The 19,779-nt window shown below is 28.9% G+C and overlaps 3 protein-coding genes across 8 annotated transcripts; all 3 read right to left on the bottom strand.

The window, feature by feature from the left end:
• Positions 1–316: 316 nt before the first annotated feature.
• On the bottom strand, positions 317–2,914 carry LOC130665667 (uncharacterized). Its single transcript, XM_057466148.1, has 5 exons — positions 2,649–2,914; positions 2,337–2,568; positions 1,012–1,283; positions 754–920; positions 317–599 (listed from the first exon to the last, which is right to left on the bottom strand). Exons 2-5 carry the CDS (start codon positions 2,549–2,551, stop codon positions 435–437), a joined length of 819 nt encoding a protein of 272 aa, XP_057322131.1. The 5' UTR covers positions 2,552–2,568; positions 2,649–2,914; the 3' UTR covers positions 317–434.
• A 788-nt stretch (positions 2,915–3,702) lies between these two features.
• On the bottom strand, positions 3,703–16,998 carry LOC130665664 (uncharacterized). Of its 6 annotated transcripts, XM_057466141.1 has the most exons (11): positions 16,763–16,998; positions 14,842–15,192; positions 14,494–14,603; positions 14,239–14,354; positions 12,240–12,332; positions 9,840–10,006; positions 9,497–9,688; positions 9,254–9,409; positions 7,352–7,519; positions 4,940–5,207; positions 3,704–4,866 (listed from the first exon to the last, which is right to left on the bottom strand). In XM_057466141.1, the coding sequence occupies exons 3-11, from the start codon at positions 14,507–14,509 to the stop codon at positions 3,889–3,891; spliced, it is 2,154 nt and encodes a 717-aa protein (XP_057322124.1). In that variant the 5' UTR covers positions 14,510–14,603; positions 14,842–15,192; positions 16,763–16,998; the 3' UTR covers positions 3,704–3,888. The 6 variants fall into 6 exon arrangements, with proteins under 6 accessions (XP_057322125.1, XP_057322126.1, XP_057322124.1 ...); XM_057466142.1 differs by lacking the exons at positions 14,239–14,354; positions 14,494–14,603 and having other exon boundaries at positions 3,703–4,866; XM_057466144.1 differs by lacking the exons at positions 14,239–14,354; positions 14,842–15,192; positions 16,763–16,998 and having other exon boundaries at positions 3,705–4,866; positions 14,494–14,596.
• On the bottom strand, positions 15,218–16,769 carry LOC130665666 (meiosis-specific nuclear structural protein 1-like). Its single transcript, XM_057466147.1, has one exon. The coding sequence runs from the start codon at positions 16,719–16,721 to the stop codon at positions 15,552–15,554; it is 1,170 nt and encodes a 389-aa protein (XP_057322130.1). The 5' UTR covers positions 16,722–16,769; the 3' UTR covers positions 15,218–15,551.
• Positions 16,999–19,779: the final 2,781 nt, after the last annotated feature.

Raw genomic sequence — 19,779 nt, 5'->3', positions numbered from 1 at the left:
GTGATACATTCTTTCAGAGTGCCTGAGGAAGGCTTAATAAAAGCCGAAACGTCGCGAATAAATATGAGTTTTAATTAACTTGTCCTGATCCTATTCCTCTGAGTTTTTTTAATATTAAATTGTCACCAAGTATCGGAAACATCATCATAATTTTTTTTAAAGTTTTTGTCATAAATCAAAAGTCATTAATATTGTTTGAATGACACGTTAGATTTTTTAAAAATTTTTAACAAAAAAAATTCAAAATAGTACTCAATTATATTTACAAAAAAAGAAAAGGGGGGGGGGGCATTTTTCCCCCATACCTCTACTCAGTTTTATCTCTCCCTCCCTTATAAAGTATGCGTTTAAATAAAAATTAAAACAAAAAATAAAAAATTATAATTAATAAATTATGGATTTGTATAAATTACAGATAAATATAATTGATTATATTATTTATCATTTAAATAATCTTGTAAATTTTCAATAGATTCTTGTAACGCTTGAGTATTTCCAAACATCACTTGACAATTTTTTCGAAAAATTTCAATTCCTGCTAGATAATGATATCCGGGTTTTCCACGCGACTCGCAAATTAAAGCTGCTCCTGGATATGACTATAAAATAAAATTAATTAATTTTGAAATTTTGATTATTTATCTTTTAATTAGAGCTTACGAATTTTTCATGTTCTTTAATTCGGAAAATTTTAAGTATTCGTAAATTATTGCAGTAAATTTTATTTTAAGAAGAAATAATAAAATGACTCACATGACAATTTTTTTTCCCTATTTCTTCGATACAAAAATAAAATTCCGAAGCAAGTGAGCATCTTTTAGTAGGGTCGGAATCAGCATTTCGCGAATATTTATTCTCTAAATAATAAAACGGTGACTCTACAGCTCGCTGCTTAACTCTTACTTGACGATGATTAATTTCTAAACAATCATCATTATCATCATTAATTACCTTACACTTTTTTTTAGTGTCTTCATTTACTGTCATTGAAAAAATTATATTCATTCTTACGTTTTAATATCCGGTTACTCCATTTCAATTTCACGATCGTACATTTATTACCCGGACCTGATAATCCACCATCGTTAGAGTCTAGGTAATTAATAGGATTAACATAAAAATAGGGTTTGTCAAGAATTAGATAAGAAATTTGACTCAATTCAGGAAATAAACTATTTTCTTCAACTTTGTGTTCCAAGTAAACAGATTTTTCAGCTTTATGGTCACCCTGCGGTCCACTTTTTTCTTGCCAAGGATAAACACGAACTCGTAAATTTTTTTTCCTTAAATAAAAATGTTAATTATTATTTTAATAATTAATCACTACACGGAAAGAAAATTATGGGAAGTTTTGCTATGCATTATGGGAATGGTTCCCATAATGGTATGGGAATAGAACCTATACTACTATAGGGATGGTTCCCATATATTATGGGAACCATTCCCATAATAGTATGAGAATAGTTCCCATATCATTATGGGAATGGTTCCCATAATGATATGGGAATGGTTCCCATACCATTATGGGAATGATTCCCATAATATTATGGGAACCATTCCCATACTATTATGGGAATGGTTCCCATATTGGTATAGGAACTATTCCTATAATATTATGGGAACTATTCCCATAATGTTATGGGAACTATTCCCATAATGTTATGGGAACCATCCCTATAATATCATAAAATTTTTTTTTTGCACAATAGTGTAGAAATTTCCCAAAATTCAAATTTTCTTGAATGTTTTGTGCTGACAAAAAATTCTTGTTAAAAATTTTAATGTTTTTTTGCCAAATACGATTTTTTTTTTCAATATTTGAATTTTTGTTTTTATGTTTAATAATATTTCTGTGTATTGTAGAAGTGATTACCACACTTCTTTAAAATAATTTTTTTATGATAATATGGGAACCATTCCCATAATATTATACGAATGGTTCCTATAATATTATAGAAAGTATTCCTATAAATTATAGGAACCATTCTTATAATTATAGGAATCATTCCTATAGTATTATGGGTATCATTCCCATAATTATAGGAACTATTCCTATAATTATGGGAAACATTCCTATAATTATAGGAACCGCTCCCATAATTTATGGTCGTAATTCCTATGATGGTATAGGAAAAAATTTCACAAAATTATGGGAACCGCTGCTATAATTTTCTTTCCGTGTACACTGTAAAAAATTGGGAGTCAATTCGAAGTGATCTGGATATCATTTAAATCCGCATTTACTTTGATGCAGACAAATAAAAAGAAAGTGTAAATAATTCCTACAGAGGTTGCACATTACAACCAAATAATATGAAATAATTTTTAAATTATACCCGAGGACATTAACTGATGGTGTGAGAACAATTTTTTGAGTAATTAAAACGCCTTGGTTCAAATAGTTCATTTGATTTGGATCTCTGGCTCCACCATCGAAAATTCCCACTACAAAGTGTACATCCTGGAGGTATATATCTAGTGGTACAGCCACGCACATATTTATTGATTTATTTATAAATGTGAGAATCACAAAAATTTCAAACATCCGCATTTTTATTCATTAAAATTCTGGATAATAATAATGAAATTTTTAGAATTTAACCGATATAATAAATTTGTAAATTACAATTATTTGGAGTCGGGCTTGCCTTGAAACATTACAATACCCAGCTACTGCAGCCCCGAAAATATTCAAATTTTTACATTGAACGCATCTATGTGTGAATTAATTTTTTAAATTATAAGTTTTAAACTTCCGCATAATTTTTTTTTAACCAGAGCCAGTTCATTCTCTTTTTTAAAAATACTACTTGTAATTTTTTATTCCTAATTTTTATTGGTCATATTTACGAACTTGTAAATTTATTTGAATCGGTAATTTTTCACAAAATATTTAAACGAAAGTAACCTCAATTTAAAACATTAGAATACGTAGAAAACAAATTTTGATTTATTTTTTTTTTTTACAACCCGACTAGAGATACATTCAGTTTTCAAATAGACATCGAATCGATTGACACATTTCTATTTCACAAAACATGTAATTCCAAAAAGGACCCTACACTGAAAAAAATAAATAGTAAATGCAACATGATGCAGTTTTGGTAAATAAACATGATGACATCATGTTGCATCGACATGATTTGTCATGTTTCGGCTACATGACAATCATGTTGCGGTAGCATGAGAAAAATCATGTGACAGCAACATGATTTTTATGTAGCCTTAATAGCATAAAATTAAGCTGCAACAACTAAATATTTATGCTTCAGAAAAATTATTTATTATCAAGCAATTAGATTTTTTTGGATTTATAATATTGCAGATGAAAATTAGAGTAAATTATCAAATTAAATCATTTGTAAATGACATTTTTGCTTAAGGGGTTAGGGGTAGACAGGATTTTTAAAAAATCGATTTTTTGCTTGATTGTTGCTTGATAATAAATAATTTTTCTGAAGCATAAATATTTAGTTGTTGCAGCTTAATTTTATGCTATTAAGGCTACATGAAAATCATGTTGCTGCCACATGATTTGCTCATGCTACCGCAACACGACAAATCATGTGGATGCAACATGATTTCATCATGTTTATTTACCAAGACTGCATCATGTTGCATTTACTATTTATTTTTTTCCGTGTACTGAAATTTTTCTGCCAACCCATTTTGCCCCCTTGCCCTTAATAAGATAAATAATTTCCAAAATAAATATCAATTAATTTTTTTATTTATAAATTTCCTCACGTATAAAATAATCTTACATCTACACTAATTATTTATTATACGTATAAGTATATATATTTTCATATCTATAAGTATATTAAATTAATAATAATTACACTAAAAAAAATATTTGGTATATTAATATTAATAAATAGAGCGTAGCTAACACCATTTATTCATCGTTAACGAAGAAAAATGTGATCTAGATCTCCTAGATTTCGGGGGAGTCCACTGATTACTTTTTCCAGACAACTCCGTCCGTGAGTTACTCGTTTTCAAAACATGCAACTGCGGCGTAGATGCCGACGAAGACTGTAAATAATTATCATAGTAATTTTTTCTGTCTTTATCAGCATTGAAAATCTCTAATTTATTATTTCTGTTATTATTTTCAATGACATTTCCATAGTCATCATGATAATTCCTTTTGAGAGATTTTCTCGCAGCTGACACGGCAGCTGAAGTCGAAAGTGTGGGGGGCGCACTTTCGACAGATTGCAGGCTCGTAGCCCGATGTAATGAGAGTCTCAGAGGTTTCTTTGGTACTCCGATTGGCATTACCGTCAATGGACGTCTCTTATTATCCTCTTGCAGTCCGCCACCGCTGTCAGTAATTAAATGCGACGAACAAGTCGACTGCGTGTCCTCATTACCATTCCGATTGTATCGGTAGTAAATTGGCTCCGAGTCGAATTCAATCGCCGACTCTGTTAATCCTAATTGATAGTGCGCTAAACTGGTGCTACTTGTACTGTTTTTCCGTCTTTGCTGATAATTGTACTGCTGATGATTATCTGGGTAGTAATCTATCACTTCCGCTGCTGATGACCCGCGAGTTGATTTACTTTCGCTATTTTTCTTTAGATTTTTACTTGACATTAATTTATAATTCAAATCTGACTGTAGTTTATTCAAATTTGATGACGACGTTGATAATAAATCCGTTGAATGACGACGTGTACGTAAATTAGTATCACTACGCGTTGATTTACTGGGTGATATACTTGTGGCTGTTTGATAAATCGGTAAACTCTTATCACGTGTTTCTCCATTTGAACTATTTAATTTTAATGACGTTGATAAATTTTCAATTGATTTTTTTCCTGTTATCAGCGACACTTGAGGGCCTTTTTGAAACACCTAAAAAAAGTTTGTATTAATTATATAAATATTGATTAGATATTTAAAAGTCATTTATCTGTGGTATTTTTACTTGAACATCTTGACGATTAATTGCCGGATCGATAACAGATATTTTAGTCCTTACGGGGGATGATAATAAATCACGTACTTGCTCTTCTAGATAACTGATACGATGATTAAGCCGAAGATTCTCTGATCTTAGGGCTCGTAAGGCCGCTAATGAATCATTTGTTTTTCTTAACACGACAATGTGCGCGGCTTCTGGTGTTACCCCCAGTAATCTTGATAAATCTGTCGCTGCTGCAGTTACTACCAGCTTACCGTTTACTTCTAATAATCTGTAACAGATAAATTAAATCATTAACACATGACTTAGAGAATATTAAATACATATACAAGTCAAAAAAATTTTTCTAGTTTTTATTGAATCGGTTTTATGACTGAGAATAAATGTAACTATTGATGATATTGAAGTTAGCCGTCGTTTAATAATTTTTAAATTTTTTACAAAACGATAAATTATAAAAAAAAAATAATTAAAAAAATTGCACCTCTAGATTTTATAATTTTCTACATGTGCATATTTTCAATTTGATTATTTTTTGGAATCGATTTGTTAAAAAAAAGATCCAAAAATTTTAAATTGTCTGTTAACTTCAGGATCATAACTATTATGGAGTTTTGATGATTTATTAAAAAGTCATCGAGTTTGAAAAGTTTTACATGGCTTTTAAATTAGAGTTTGCAAAACTTTTTTTTGATTCAATATTTATTACTTTTGATTATTTAATTTTTTTTGTCTTCAAACTTAAAATAATGATAATAAATCACCGACTGTCTGAGTATTATTACCAAGTTTATGAAATATGAATTGAATTTAACTTTTTTTTTAAATCCCTACTCTAAAATTAACTCTGAATCTTGGGTTTATTTTTATTGTCATAGAAGACATGACATAGACTAAATTTTTTTTTATTTTCTCTTAATTATATATATGGTAGTTACATATATTTGATCATATTCAGTGACAGAATAATTAAAATTATTAATTTATTTAAAGAAAATAAATACGATCGTATTTTTTTCCCGTGTTATTTAAATGTAATACGAACGATCGATAAATTGATTTATCACGATACTTGTCAATAAAAAAGAGTTTGAACCGTGAAAAGGCACAAATTCAAGTCGATCTTTTTAACGATACCAAACTTAATAACATTAACTAATATATATATATTAGATATGGCTGGAACAAAATTTTCTTTATTCTCTTAACAATATAGATTATTATTATTATTAGGGACAAGATTTTTGCCTTAATTTTGAAATGAATAGTTCAAATGTTTGATATTCCGGCGAAAATATTGGTCTTATAGAAAAAGTTTTCAAACAAAAGTTGTAGGAAATTTAATTTTCTAAAAAAAATGTCTCTTATGACTTTCTTGTACGATCAATATTTTCACCGTAATTCAAAAATTAAGATTCATAATGAGCGATTCAAATTTTAGTTAATTATGAAAATCTTAATTTTGAAATTACGGCTTTCTTATTAATCCTAAGGAAAAATGATAAGAGACATTGTTTTTAGGAAATTGAATTTTGAACAACTTTTACTTGAAAAATTTTTCTACACGACCAATATTTTTGCCGCAATATCAAAAATTTGACATCATTAATTATCAATTGTCATATTTTTTAATTAAGGAAAAAATCCTGGCCTTAATTATTATCATTATTTTAAAAATTAAAAAAATATATAAACAATAGTTATTTATTTTTATAAACCGTTCAATAAAAATCCATATATGCTATGCGTCATTTTGAGCATTTGAACATGCAAAGGTTGTAACCTCCCACGCATTTAAAATTATTCCTTATTAATTATTCATCAAGTTTTCCCGATACCACTATGTCACATGTTCATTCTTGATTTCATATATATATATATATATATATATATATATATATATTTATTTATACATATGAAAAAAAATATTTATATTAATAAATAATAAACATCAATTATAAAATCATTAATGATAAAATAAATAATTAACATAACGGTGTAACACGTCATTGTTATATATTTATAATAATTATAAATTGTCAAAGTCGGCGTGTTTCTCATAATTATCGTCATATAACAAGATGTTAAAAAAATAGCTTATAAGTGACTTTTAACATAATTTATATACAAGCTTACAGTAAACTTCCGGCATTGTTTGCTGTAATTATTGAGGTGAAAAACTTGAGAAAACTCGCAACTTTTTACTCTCATTGTTTCTTTACCGTTTTGCTAGACTGTACAGTTAATTATTCTGTTTGTTATTATATTAATAATATTTAACAAAGCAATTATTAGATACGTAAACCATTAAATCAAATCCATTATGACGTCACGAATTTTATAGCTGGAGATAAGATAGCGAGGGTTAGAAAAAAAGGAAAAAGCGTAATGTGAGAAAGTATAGTAGGGGCTCACCTATCTTCTTTTTGAAGGCCTGAATCTTCAACGGCCCAGTCGACGTACAATCCTGGCGCATTGTCTCGTGGACCCGCACCGAATCTCGGGCTCTTGGGATCTGCGCTCACTTCAATGGCATACACTGATAAATTCATTGATCTCGTTCCACGAGCTTCATTTATACAGCTTTATAAAAAATACAAATGATAGCATTAGATTAGATAACATAAGAAATTTATCGAATCGTATAAATAAAAAGTCAACAAGAAATTCGGTAAAAAATATTTATCGGGCTTGACTTATTTTTTTTCTCGTAATTTGATGCATTGTAACTTTCAATACGTGAATCAGAATTTTAAAAAAATAATTGGAGTTTTAGATGTACTAATTTTTTAAAATATGAAATTTAATGAAAAATAAAAATTGGTCTTTGCTGGATTGAAAAACTGGAATAAATAAAAATTATTTGGATAACAATTTTTCTATGGGATGATATTTAAAGATACTCTGAAGCTGGGGTAGAAAAATATAAATAAATTAGTACATTAAGTACAAGGAGAGAAAAATTTAATCAGAGTGACTGGACATATCGTTATTCTAGGTACACTTAATGTAGACATCTTCTTTTATGATGGACTGTATGGTCATTTTAGCTATTCAAATTTCCCTCTGCAAATCGGTTAAATGACAATACAATATCACCACTACAGCTAATCTAAGGATTTATCATAAGACCATCCTACGGATAGTATTTGATTAATGAAAAAAAAAAATAAAAATATTGTAAATAAAGAATGATCATAAACTTTAATGAACAAGAACTTGATAAAAATAAAATTTTATTGATTGATCGAATTTCCCCAAATTCTACTCAGACAATTTAGTTTCCCGCCACTCATCCATTTTAAACGAATTTTAAAAATTATAATAAGATTGAACTTTTAATAAAGTCTTGCCAAGACACTTCAGATCACTGTAACATAAGATTTTAGGCGGTCAGCCCGTTGTGTGCGCAATCGCGAAGGCTCCGCGATCTTCGGTGCGCCATCGCAATCAATCGGATCGTCAATTAGCGATACAAATCTTTACAATAACAAAACAGCCACCGATTTTTAGCAAAAACTAGTGTATGGTTACAAGAGCTAGTGTCGTATGCTCTAATAAAATATATGAATTCTTATTATGAAATGAACATATATCATTTCCATTGATACTACGGACTATTAAATTAAGACACAGAGTTAAATTACCCGGGTCAAAAATAAAACTTGATTTAGACTTGGTTTACCAAGTCGAAATTCGGAGCCGTTTTTCACAAGACAAACTCGACTTTTTTTTACGGAGATATGAAATACATTGAGTTTTCGCATTGGTTCAAACTTAACTGGCTTACTTAGTCACGATTTAAGATAAAAAAGTTGAAATCAAGTCGAAATTGACTTTGTTTAGACTTATTCGACTTAAATCATAAGGCGAAAAAGTCAAAACTAAGGTGAAATAATTTTAATATATTAAGGCGAAAGTAAGGCGAATAAATGACTTTTTTTCGACTTGATTCAGCAAGTCAAAAGTAAGGTGAATGACTATCGTGCTTGAAGTAAAGACGAATAAGTTGAAACTAAGATGAAAAAAGTTCAAAAAGTTGAAAACAAATTAATTTAAGTCGAAAAAGTCGAGATCTTATCGAAAAATCGTCGGCAAATCGATAACTTCAAAAGAAAATAAAGTGAAGCGAGCCTGAATCAAGTTTTATTTTTGACCCGGGATAAACAGCCGTTTTGCAATGCAAAAAATTATTTTATCATAACAATACTTTTTTTGCGGATACTTTGGATATTACATCCATAAAATTTTTCTCTCCCCGTACTTGGATCATTTTAATAATTAACCCGCCCATTAGTAATGAAATTCCAAATTTACCTAAAAATCGAATCATTCTTCTGCTTCTCCTGGGTGTCAGCCAATTCCAATGCAGCTTGCAGTGTTCTCATTTCTTCCATAACCGATAACAATTCCAATTCTTCGCGCCCCAATCGATATTCCAATTCCGCTTGCTGTATCCTCGTGTCAATGTTACTTTTAAAAATAACCCCAGTTAATTAACTCCAATAATAATAACAAAAAAAAATAAAATAAAATTCTATTAAAAATAAAATCACTTACTCCGTAATATCTAAACGTTCTAACGCCAGTTTAAGATTTTTAATAGCCAGTCTTTTATTATCAGCATCTCGTTCCAGTTTATTAACTCTCTCTTCAGTATTTTTTCTGTCAGTTTCATTGAGCGGGCTCGGAAGTACTCCATTTCTTAATGCGAGCCGATTACTCAAATTATTACACAGCTGACTCTTGAGACTGAAATTAATTTCTGTTTCAATTAAATTCACCTCCACCTCATCTCAATAACAATAAAACCCGGCATCAACGATTTAACACAAGCGATTAATTATTTTTACTACAATCGCATGCACATAATGCGCGCAAAATATCCCTATAAAGTACTCACGTCTGGATAACGTTTTCCTTGTCCCGAAGGGCGACCCTAAGAGCGTCGACCTCTTTATAGTAATCTCTGTTCTTGTGACCGGTAGACAAGGTTATTGCACCGGTAAGACTTCCACCCTTTTTTCTTCTGGGAGTTGTGGTGGATAATGACACCTCGATACTCGCCATCTACAAATAAATATTTAAATTTATCGGATTATTATTTATAAAAAAAAAAACATATTCATACACAGAAAAAAAAGTTATCTTGAGTCAAGAAAATATTTTTGAAGACAAACGTTTTCGGGAACCAAGTCAAGATTTTATTGAGCCAAGAGAATTTGTCTTGGATAAAAAAAATTCGTCTTGGTCGGAGAAAATTTCTACTTTATTTGAGAAAATTTAGGTCTCCAAAAAAATTTTCTTGAATCAAGAATATTTACCTTCAGCCGAGAATTTTTTTTTTTCTGTATACATATTTCGGTACTAATGTGGATGTAGAGATATAAATTTTCGATATCTGAATACGGATAAATATAATATTTAATGTAAGAGCTCGAAAACATGCGACCTTAATACTACGGACACAAAGTACTAAACAGAGAGTGTAATTTTAGACTCGGAGACAAAGGAAAAAAAAAAAAATATATATATATATATATATATATAAAATATAAATGAAAGAGTACAGTCTGTAGTGTATGTCGCTATTATGGAAACAGAATATATTTAAATAAAGGGATTATTTTACTTACAAAGAGATCAAAAAGAAAGTTTCCGTTTTTTTTTCGTTATATTGAGAGTCGAGAATTTCGACGGCGATGGTTTTAAATTTTGAATAAAAAATGTTCGAAAAACACTTGTGGTGATATGGTTTCGCGGTGGATATTCGAACGGTTTCGGAAATGAGCGCAGGTAAAAAGGTCAGTGACTTTTTGTACGGAATCCACGGCATAATCTCGTTTGGGAGATCTTGAATCTTCGTACTGGCGGTTTCGGAATAATAGTATATATAGAATTTACAAGGGCGTATATAGTATGGGTTTATAGCTTGAGAAAAGCTATTCAATTTATGTTGTATACAATATACGTACTGTACAACGACTATTATATTCACGTTACATGAACCTTGCAATTGTTTTCGTATAAAGGAAATTGAAAAGGAATCCTTTAATCCAACTTTAGTTAAACTTGAGCTGCACTTTGTAGATTTGGTAATTATGGACTAAGCTCCTGTTACTTTTGGTCATTATCTTCTTTTTTCAAAATAAATTTAAGTTAATTGTAATATTTATATTTTTTTTCTAAATTATACCCGCACGGAAAAAGTATATATTCGGGCAAATCTGAATATATGACGCATATATGAAACATATATTTAATTTTGCCCATATATATACGGATATATACTTTTTTCCTACGGGTATCAAAATCAAATTTAGAAATTTTGTACTCGTGATTATTTCTTTTTTTTGATACTCATAATTTTTGGAATGACGGTAATGAGCTCAAATTTTTATGGATGTCGATCTCATATTTATTCAAATTCAAATAAATAATCGATTATTCACAAAATGATAGATTCTTATATTTTTTAATAAATTTTTATGTGCAACTTTCCCAAATTTTTTATAATAAATAATTCGTCGTTCCGAAAATTCGTTTAGTTAAAAATTTGATTCTGATAAATTTTTTGGAAAATTATTTTGATAAAGTTCAAAAACGCGTTAAAATATTAATTTTAATTTATCACATACTCAAAATTATTTTTGATAAATCTACTTTGTATAATGACCCTGGGTCACTTTTAAATAACCATAAAAAAAAAAAAAAAATTGGACATAAATTTGACTCTAAAAAAATATTTAAAGAAACCGAGATAGTAAAAATCTACATCATAATTATACAGAAAATAAATCTTAAAGACAGTCCCTACGCCATTGGATTTAGTGCATAGCGTGGGGCAATTTAAATAGCGATTTCTCGCAACCAAAACTCATAAGACAACTCGACCTTCTCCCAATACAAGACTCGACGACTTAAAATACTTAAGCTGCATATAACACCATCCCATAATACATTCACGATGTAATGTTACGATACATTATCCCCATACATAAACGCATAAATCACCTTCTCGCTATCTCCAGACAATTTTATAAACAAAAAATATATATATATATAAGAACAGTAATACATAAACACCCTTCTCACCATTCAAGTAAACTTTTCTTCGGTCTTTTTCCCTATTAAATATACACTAATCTCACTGTATATGCTATTTCTTCTTCAACATAAATTACATACAATCATACATCATTTTTTTTCTTTCCTTCATTTTTCTTTCATACTTAACTCTACACCACACTAGTTACTTTTCTCAACTGTCTATTATATGACTACATTTATTTTTGCGTGTTACCTTAGCTTCCAAAGTCTCCAATTGCGCCATTCTCGGTTCTTGTAATAAAAATTGCTGTGAAGATACTGCTGGGTCTACATTATGTAGTGCTGTCTGTAAAAAGTTTTTCTTTATTCAAATTTCAGTAAAATAAATTGTCCATTTAAAAAAAAAAAAATAACAACGAATTTTTACAGTAAAAGTTTTTCGTGTTTGAGTAAAGAAAAAAGTCTGTGTTAAAAATTTATTTAATAAAAATTTTGTGTTAAATGTTTAACATTTTTTTGTGTTAATTTAACATGCTGCTGTTTTGTTTGATCAGTTCATTTTTAACACAAAGAATGTTAATTGAAACAAAATTAACATTTACTCAGTATTACTATCTGAACAAGTGTTAACACTTTTAAAATGTAATTTTAACATAGAGCGTGAGTGTTAATTTATTAAAGTAACACAATAAAGAATGTGTTAAATTTGCTGTATAGTCACTTGTTACGCTTACAAATACATACACTGTAAAAAATTTTGAACTCGGTGTGGTGTAAATCTCTGGGTGTTAAAGTTTTGCTGTGAAAATTACACCAAATACATACACTGCAGAAAATTTTGAACTCGGTGTAATGTCAATGATTTGGTGTAAACATTACACCAAATACATACACTGTAAAAAAATTTTAACTCGGTGTAGTGTAAATCTGTCGGTGTAAAAGTTTTGGTGTGAAAATTGCACCAAATATATACACTGTAAAAAATGTTAAACTCGGTGTAGTGTAAAGCTCTGGATGTAAAATTTTTGGTGTAAAAATTACACCAAATTCATACACTGTAGAAAATTTAGAACTCGGTGTAGTGTCAATGATTCGGTGTAGAAATTACACCAAATACCATGTTAAATATAGGTGGTATAAATTAAAAATCTTTACACCGTCAAGCGTGTAAATGTGTAATATTTTTTGCTCGTTAATCAAAATTATAACGAGTAACACGGAATGGTGTAATGAAGCAAATTACACCTCGTTAAAATTACACGGATGGATAATTTACACCGTTATTTCGGACTACAGCCGTATAAAATTCTCGGGGGCCATTTTTACACCAAAATTTTTTACGGTGTAAATTTTCATGAGTATCAAAATAACACCGTAACAACCCAAATAAAAATGTTAAATTAACATTACGTGTTAGCAGAAAACATTTTAATGTGTAAGTTTTAGAACCAGTATCAGAGAATTTTAACATTTTTTTAACACAAATGGTGTTCATTTTTACAATATTTTTCACTGGGTTAAAACGTTTTTAAAATTTATTATAATTTAAATAAAAATCTGCGTAATAAAAGGGAAGATTTGTTAGTCGAGTGTCTAAGTGGAAGTAATTTAATATAAAGAAATTAAACAAGAAACATCATGGATAGGAATATTTTTAGTACTCAACAGCGCGTGGTGATTAACGTAGTAACTCGCCCGTGTATCCTGGATACACGTGGGATTGTATCAACGGAAACAAAGCCCCATTATATATATATATACACACATGAACACATATATTAAATTATGTAAAATAAAATAAATAAATAAAATTAAAGATTACGTTACTTTACGCGCTAATTTTATTAATTTTTTTTACTATTTAAAATTTTTTAAATATTTTTTAGACGATTACAAAAATAAAACCATCAATTTATTTTTATTTGTAAACAGAAAAAAAAATTATTAATGATTTTTACAAAATTTTTTAGAGGAAAATTTTTTTTGTAAATAACGAAATGTTTAAAACATGTGAAAAATCAATTTTTCATTTTAATATAAACTTCTAAACGTCTGAAAGGTATAGTAGTTATTTATTTTCTTATATTTTATGATCGCGAAAATCATTAATCATAAATTGAAAGCCGAGAAAAGTTGTTTTCTATCAGATGTTATTTTTTTTTCTTCACACCGGAATGTTAAATTTACCAACATATTTATCCATCGTGTTGTTATTTTAACAGAGATTTATTTCGGTTAAAAAAATAAATTACCAGTGAAGATGAACGCTGCTGTAGACTTAGAGCGATATCTTCATTTTCATCTTCACCTCCACAGTCAGTTGTGTAAAATAATACACTTTTTTTATTAGATCCTCTGGACCACGCGCCTGGATTTTATGTTTAAATAAATATAAGATAAATCAATATATATATATAAATAAACATTCTCACTAAATTACACTACCGAGAATACTAATAACTAAATAAATAAATAAAAAAAATATTGCATGGAAATTTTTTTATCACCTGATCGTCTGCCCATTCCGGATTAATGTTTGATGATAACGATAACTATTGACCGGTGGTTGTAACATCAATATTTCAAATAATAATCCGTTCATCATAATAACCGCATTCTGATAAAAATAATATTTGTATAAAAATAATAACCGAGTAATTAATCATTTTTTTTTTAATAATTAAATTCAAATTTATTTCTTCCCTAATTTTAAAAAAATTTTACTTTTACTGCAAAAATAATTTGAATAGAAATAAATATCAGGCAAATATAATAATAATTAGATTTGAATGCGGCTTTATATAAAATAAATAAAAAAAAAAGTTTAAGTGATACCATATGCAGTAAATTTTTACCTGAAGTAAACGAGATCCGTATGTTGGGTCTAATAATATAATAGACTGAGGGATGAATGTGTTTGTATATATATATATAGATATATGTGTAGGTAAGCGCATTTATCAACACTGGCCATAAGGGATCGAGTCAGTGAAGCGACAATGGCCACATCTGCTGTCAGTCGACTGTGCCGGTCGTTCTGATCTGGATAATGCACATGGATGATACGTCATATCGGGTCCCAGTGAATTTATCCATAAATCAGGTACTCGGAAATGCCCTTGGGTTGGATTGACGCTTCATACCATATGACATTTCACTAATTCACCATGAAATTTCCTCGGATTAACTGCACTTGGGACAATTATCTGAAAATAATTTTTTTTTTTAATTACAACTCCAGGCTAATTAACTACAACACCATTAACTACACTATGAAAAATCGGGAGTGATCTTGATTTAATTTCCTCAGATTCGGAGTAAATTTTAAAATCAACTCCGAGGGAATTAAATAAATAAAAAGTCACCCGCTCCGGATTTAATCCGCGTTTACTCCAATTTTTTTAGTATATCAATTAAAAGCTATTTTTAAAAATAAATAATTATTTATTTTGTTAATAAAAACCCAAAAATTTATTTTAATAAATTTTTATTTTTAAAAATCGTCCATTAATAAATTAACAATTTTAATTTTATAAATTTATCAAGTCCGGACTCAATTTCTTCTTCATTTCATTTCTCTAATGATTCCGTTTTTCAAATAAGCGGCAACATTTTTAGCATGTCGGTCAATTAATCTTCTACGCTGGTCCTCAATTTGAATGCTCGTTATTTCATTCTCAATCCATGATTCTAATTCAAACTCAGCACGTGCCTTTGCCAGAATTTCTTTACGTATTCTCCTGGCGTCCTCGATAAACTTAGCTAAGTCTTCTTTATACTGTAGTTGTTTACGTTTCCGTGCTTGAGCAGTGAGTCTGCTAAGATTATCCTCTTCCATAACTCTCTTGATAACTTTTTCTGTCAAAATTTCATCTCTTTTACGCGCAGCTTCCTCTAATTCAATGGACTCCAGCATTTGATCCATTAAATCTCTCGCATAAATTTTCTTACCCTCCCTCATCAGCGATTTATTTTCATTTTCCTTTACAATTAACTCATACTTAATATCCTCGGCGATTAACTCACAAATGATATCTTCTCGCTCATACTGTTCTTTCTTCTTTTCCATATCAATCATAAGTAACTCGCTAACTTTTTCAATCCAACTGTCACGTAATTTTTTTTCGTAATCGCGAGTAATTTTATCCATTTCTTCTCTCAACTTCATTTCATTTAAATACAAATTATTTTTTTTATCCACTTCTGCTTCTTCTTCTTGTCTTCTCGCATTCATTACTTCCTTTATTTCTTCCATTATTAATTTCTCACGTCTTAATTTATCGGCTAGCAAATTACGTTTTTGAATTTTTTTTAACTCATGCATGTCGTCAACTATTTTGTCAACTTCAATTAAAATTTTTCGTTCCTCTCGCGCCATTTCTTCTTCACTTTTACGAACTTCTTTTCTCACCTCAATTTGTTTGCGTAAATAACCGACGTATTCTTCCTGCTGATTTTTAATTTTAATTTTTTTTTTACACTCGTTTTCAATGAACTTTTTGTTATCGTAATCGATTAAATCCATTTGTAATTTATCCTGAATAGATTGGGAAATTTTATTAGCCTCCTTCTCGGCAATTTGCGCCTCTAATGACTTTAGCATGTACGCATTACGGAATTGTCTTTCTAATTTAATTATTTCATCATCGCCATGATCAATAACATTCGATGACTGTTTAAATAAATTTTTTCGTAATCCTTTTGTAATTAAACACTCGGTATTAAACTCTGACATTTTGATAATTATATTTTTTAAATTAATTTATACTACTCTACCTTTTAATTTGAATTTTTAAAAACCAAATCAGTCTGGAATTAATAACAATTTTATAAAACACTAGTTCACAAAAACTAATTACTTGTTTAATTGTATGACATATATATGTATATAGAGATATTTATTTTAAATTAACACAGCACTCGAAGCCGGATAACGAGAAACTGACTTTAGACGAACGCCAGTTTGCTGGCGATGCCGCTACCCAGCAGTAAAGTGCCCGGCGATGGTTACAGAGTCAGTTAAATTTATTGGGACCTATCCCTTCTCCCTCTATTTCTCATACCAACTCACTTTTACATCAGTCCCACCGGTCTCGACGACCTACCATTACTTTACCACCACCTTTTGCCTTTTATTATTATTATTATTGTTATGGATAAAACGGGATATTTTTATTATGGGAAAATTTTGACTCTTAATTATAAATATGCAGACTTCACCTAATTTGTAAAAAAAAAAAACAATTTTACTGATAAATTATTTGAAAATTTTAAATTTATAGAGATGTAAATTTAAAAACTGATAAAACTTATTATTTGAATTTTGAAATTGGCGCGATTTTGAATTCTTTCAAAACTTTGTTGTTTTAAAAAATTTTTTAAAACAGATTTTTGGACTTGAAAATTATTTCTTTCAATGAATTTTTATTTTTCACGAGAAAAATTTTAGCAAAAGAAAAAACCGAAATTTAAACTTCGCGCGGCATGTGGTCCGAACCGAAACTGTAAAAATTAAATTATTTTCGCTATTTCACGGTTTAAAATGACAGTTTTTTCTAGACGATTAAGCGAAAATTAAATTTCCAACTGTTAAATTCATTATTCTGGATCATTACGTTTTTATTTCGATATAAATTTAATAAATTACAGTGTAAGCACATTCGGGTCCGAGAAAACTAAACAAAAATTCATTTTTCCAGTTCGAATGAATTTTCAAATTGAAATTTTTCATTTACAATTTTTCCTTGGAAATTTATAATCAAGAATGAAAAAAAAATTTATGACAGCCAATTAATAGGAGAGATAAAATGGCCCCTTCTTAAAAAAAAGTACACAAAAAATAAATTTATTTCTTAATTGTTTCTTATTATTTCCAGCTGCCAGACGAATTAAAAAAAAATAAATTACTCCAGAAGTAATTAAAATGATTTAAAAGTTTATAAGCTCAAGAGCGCCAAATATAAATTTACTTGATAGTGACCATTTTTATTTTTTAAACCGAATGTTTTAGCCAACTAATTAACAAAATTCACATCGATAAATATTTCGTGACTTTTTTATTTCTATATCTAAAGTAGAAGTAAATGGCGTGAGTTTTTTTATTTTTTTTCCGATAGCTTATAAGTTAGTAATAAATTCTCCTAAATAACTGACCCTAACCCAAAGAGAAAAGATTGATCTGACAGAATATGACATCATAGAGAATGAAAAAATATTTACTGCTCCTAGACGCGTGATATAAAAAAAATTCTCTATTTCTTGGGTAGAAAAAATTTTCTGAGCTAAAAAATATTTTAGACATAACAAAATTTATATAAATATCCATCCCTAGTTTTTAAAAATAGTAAATTATGTTAATAATAACTAAGGAATTTTGTTTTTGTAAATAAATTTTAAATTTAATTATTAGGGTAAAAAAAAAAAATTAGTATTTGAACCTCTGAGCAAAAGAAATTACGTCCTTTGAGACACAAATTAAATCAAATTAATATAATGCGATAGTATTTCAAAGGGTTTATAGATCAATCAGTTGATTGAGGGGAAAAAGTTGACAACTTTTAATTAAATATTGCTCTAAGCGGTGATGTATTTATATATTTATGTATATATATAAGTATAAAAATAACTTGTACGTAATGTCGCACAGCTATAAACGTTATTAAGATAATAAAAATACTTTTATCAGCAGTGAAATATTACAACTGATCTTCAGAAAAATAAGAAACCGTAAAAAAAGATCTCGAGCACAGAATTATTTCTCGGTACACTGATTTAAATATAAAAAAAAAAATTTGAATCATTTCTTCTTGACCTATTTGTGCGACAATACACCCAGCAATTATTCAAACCCAAAAAAAAATGATATCCATTACTGTGATAATTTTTAAAAAAAATTCTGATAATACCCCCACTTTTTGAAAATAATCACTGACCTTGAGATGCATACTCGTACACTGAGAAAAAATTTTTCTTCGGACAATTAAATCGGTTTTGTTAAATTCTGTTAAACTAAAATTTGATTGGGACAACTAAATTTTATTACGTCAACATAATCTATTTTGTCATTTTTAACAAATGATTTAATAGACTCTATTTGGTTGACGTTAATATTTTACTCTCTAAGATAATAAAATCATTTGGTAAAGTTGAGAAAATATTTATTTGATAGACAACTAAATTATTTAATAGTGCCAACAAACCCAAATATTAAAGCAAAGTTTCATTATATTGACTAATAAATATTACTTAGACACGAAAAAAAATATTCATTTAGAATAAATAATATATTTGTTCGAAGTTAATAAATATATATTTGAACCTAATAAATATTTACCATCAGAAAAGGCAGTTGTCACTATGCTAGCCAACAGCAACGGGAGTAGTTCGATGCTCGCCACTAGATCTCGCCCACCCCTCTTGTAGTGTCCCTGGTAAGAAACTTATTTCAGAGTTATTATATTCCAGACTTGAATAATGTACATTTACTTAATTGTTTAATAAGTACTTTGTCATCTTAAACTATTATTAAACTATTATTAATAAGTCCTTCTCTAAAGTTCACTAATATATTTCATTTCATTATGACTACTTTAAAGCTCTACAGGCAATCAAATTGATTTTGTGTGGGTAATTATCTTTACTAAGTATTTTGTAGTTTATAATGATTCGTTTTGTTGGTGGATTATAAAATATTTCGTTAAAACAACCAGATATATATTCGGCAATGGGCAATCAAATCATTTTGTTGTCATAACCAAAATTTAGTTGTCAGAAGAAAATTTTTTTCTCAGTAC

Source organism: Microplitis mediator, chromosome 3 (assembly GCF_029852145.1).
Source record: "Microplitis mediator isolate UGA2020A chromosome 3, iyMicMedi2.1, whole genome shotgun sequence".
In the NCBI taxonomy this organism is placed as follows: domain Eukaryota; kingdom Metazoa; phylum Arthropoda; class Insecta; order Hymenoptera; family Braconidae; genus Microplitis; species Microplitis mediator.
This window is presented reverse-complemented; position numbering and strand designations above follow the sequence as displayed.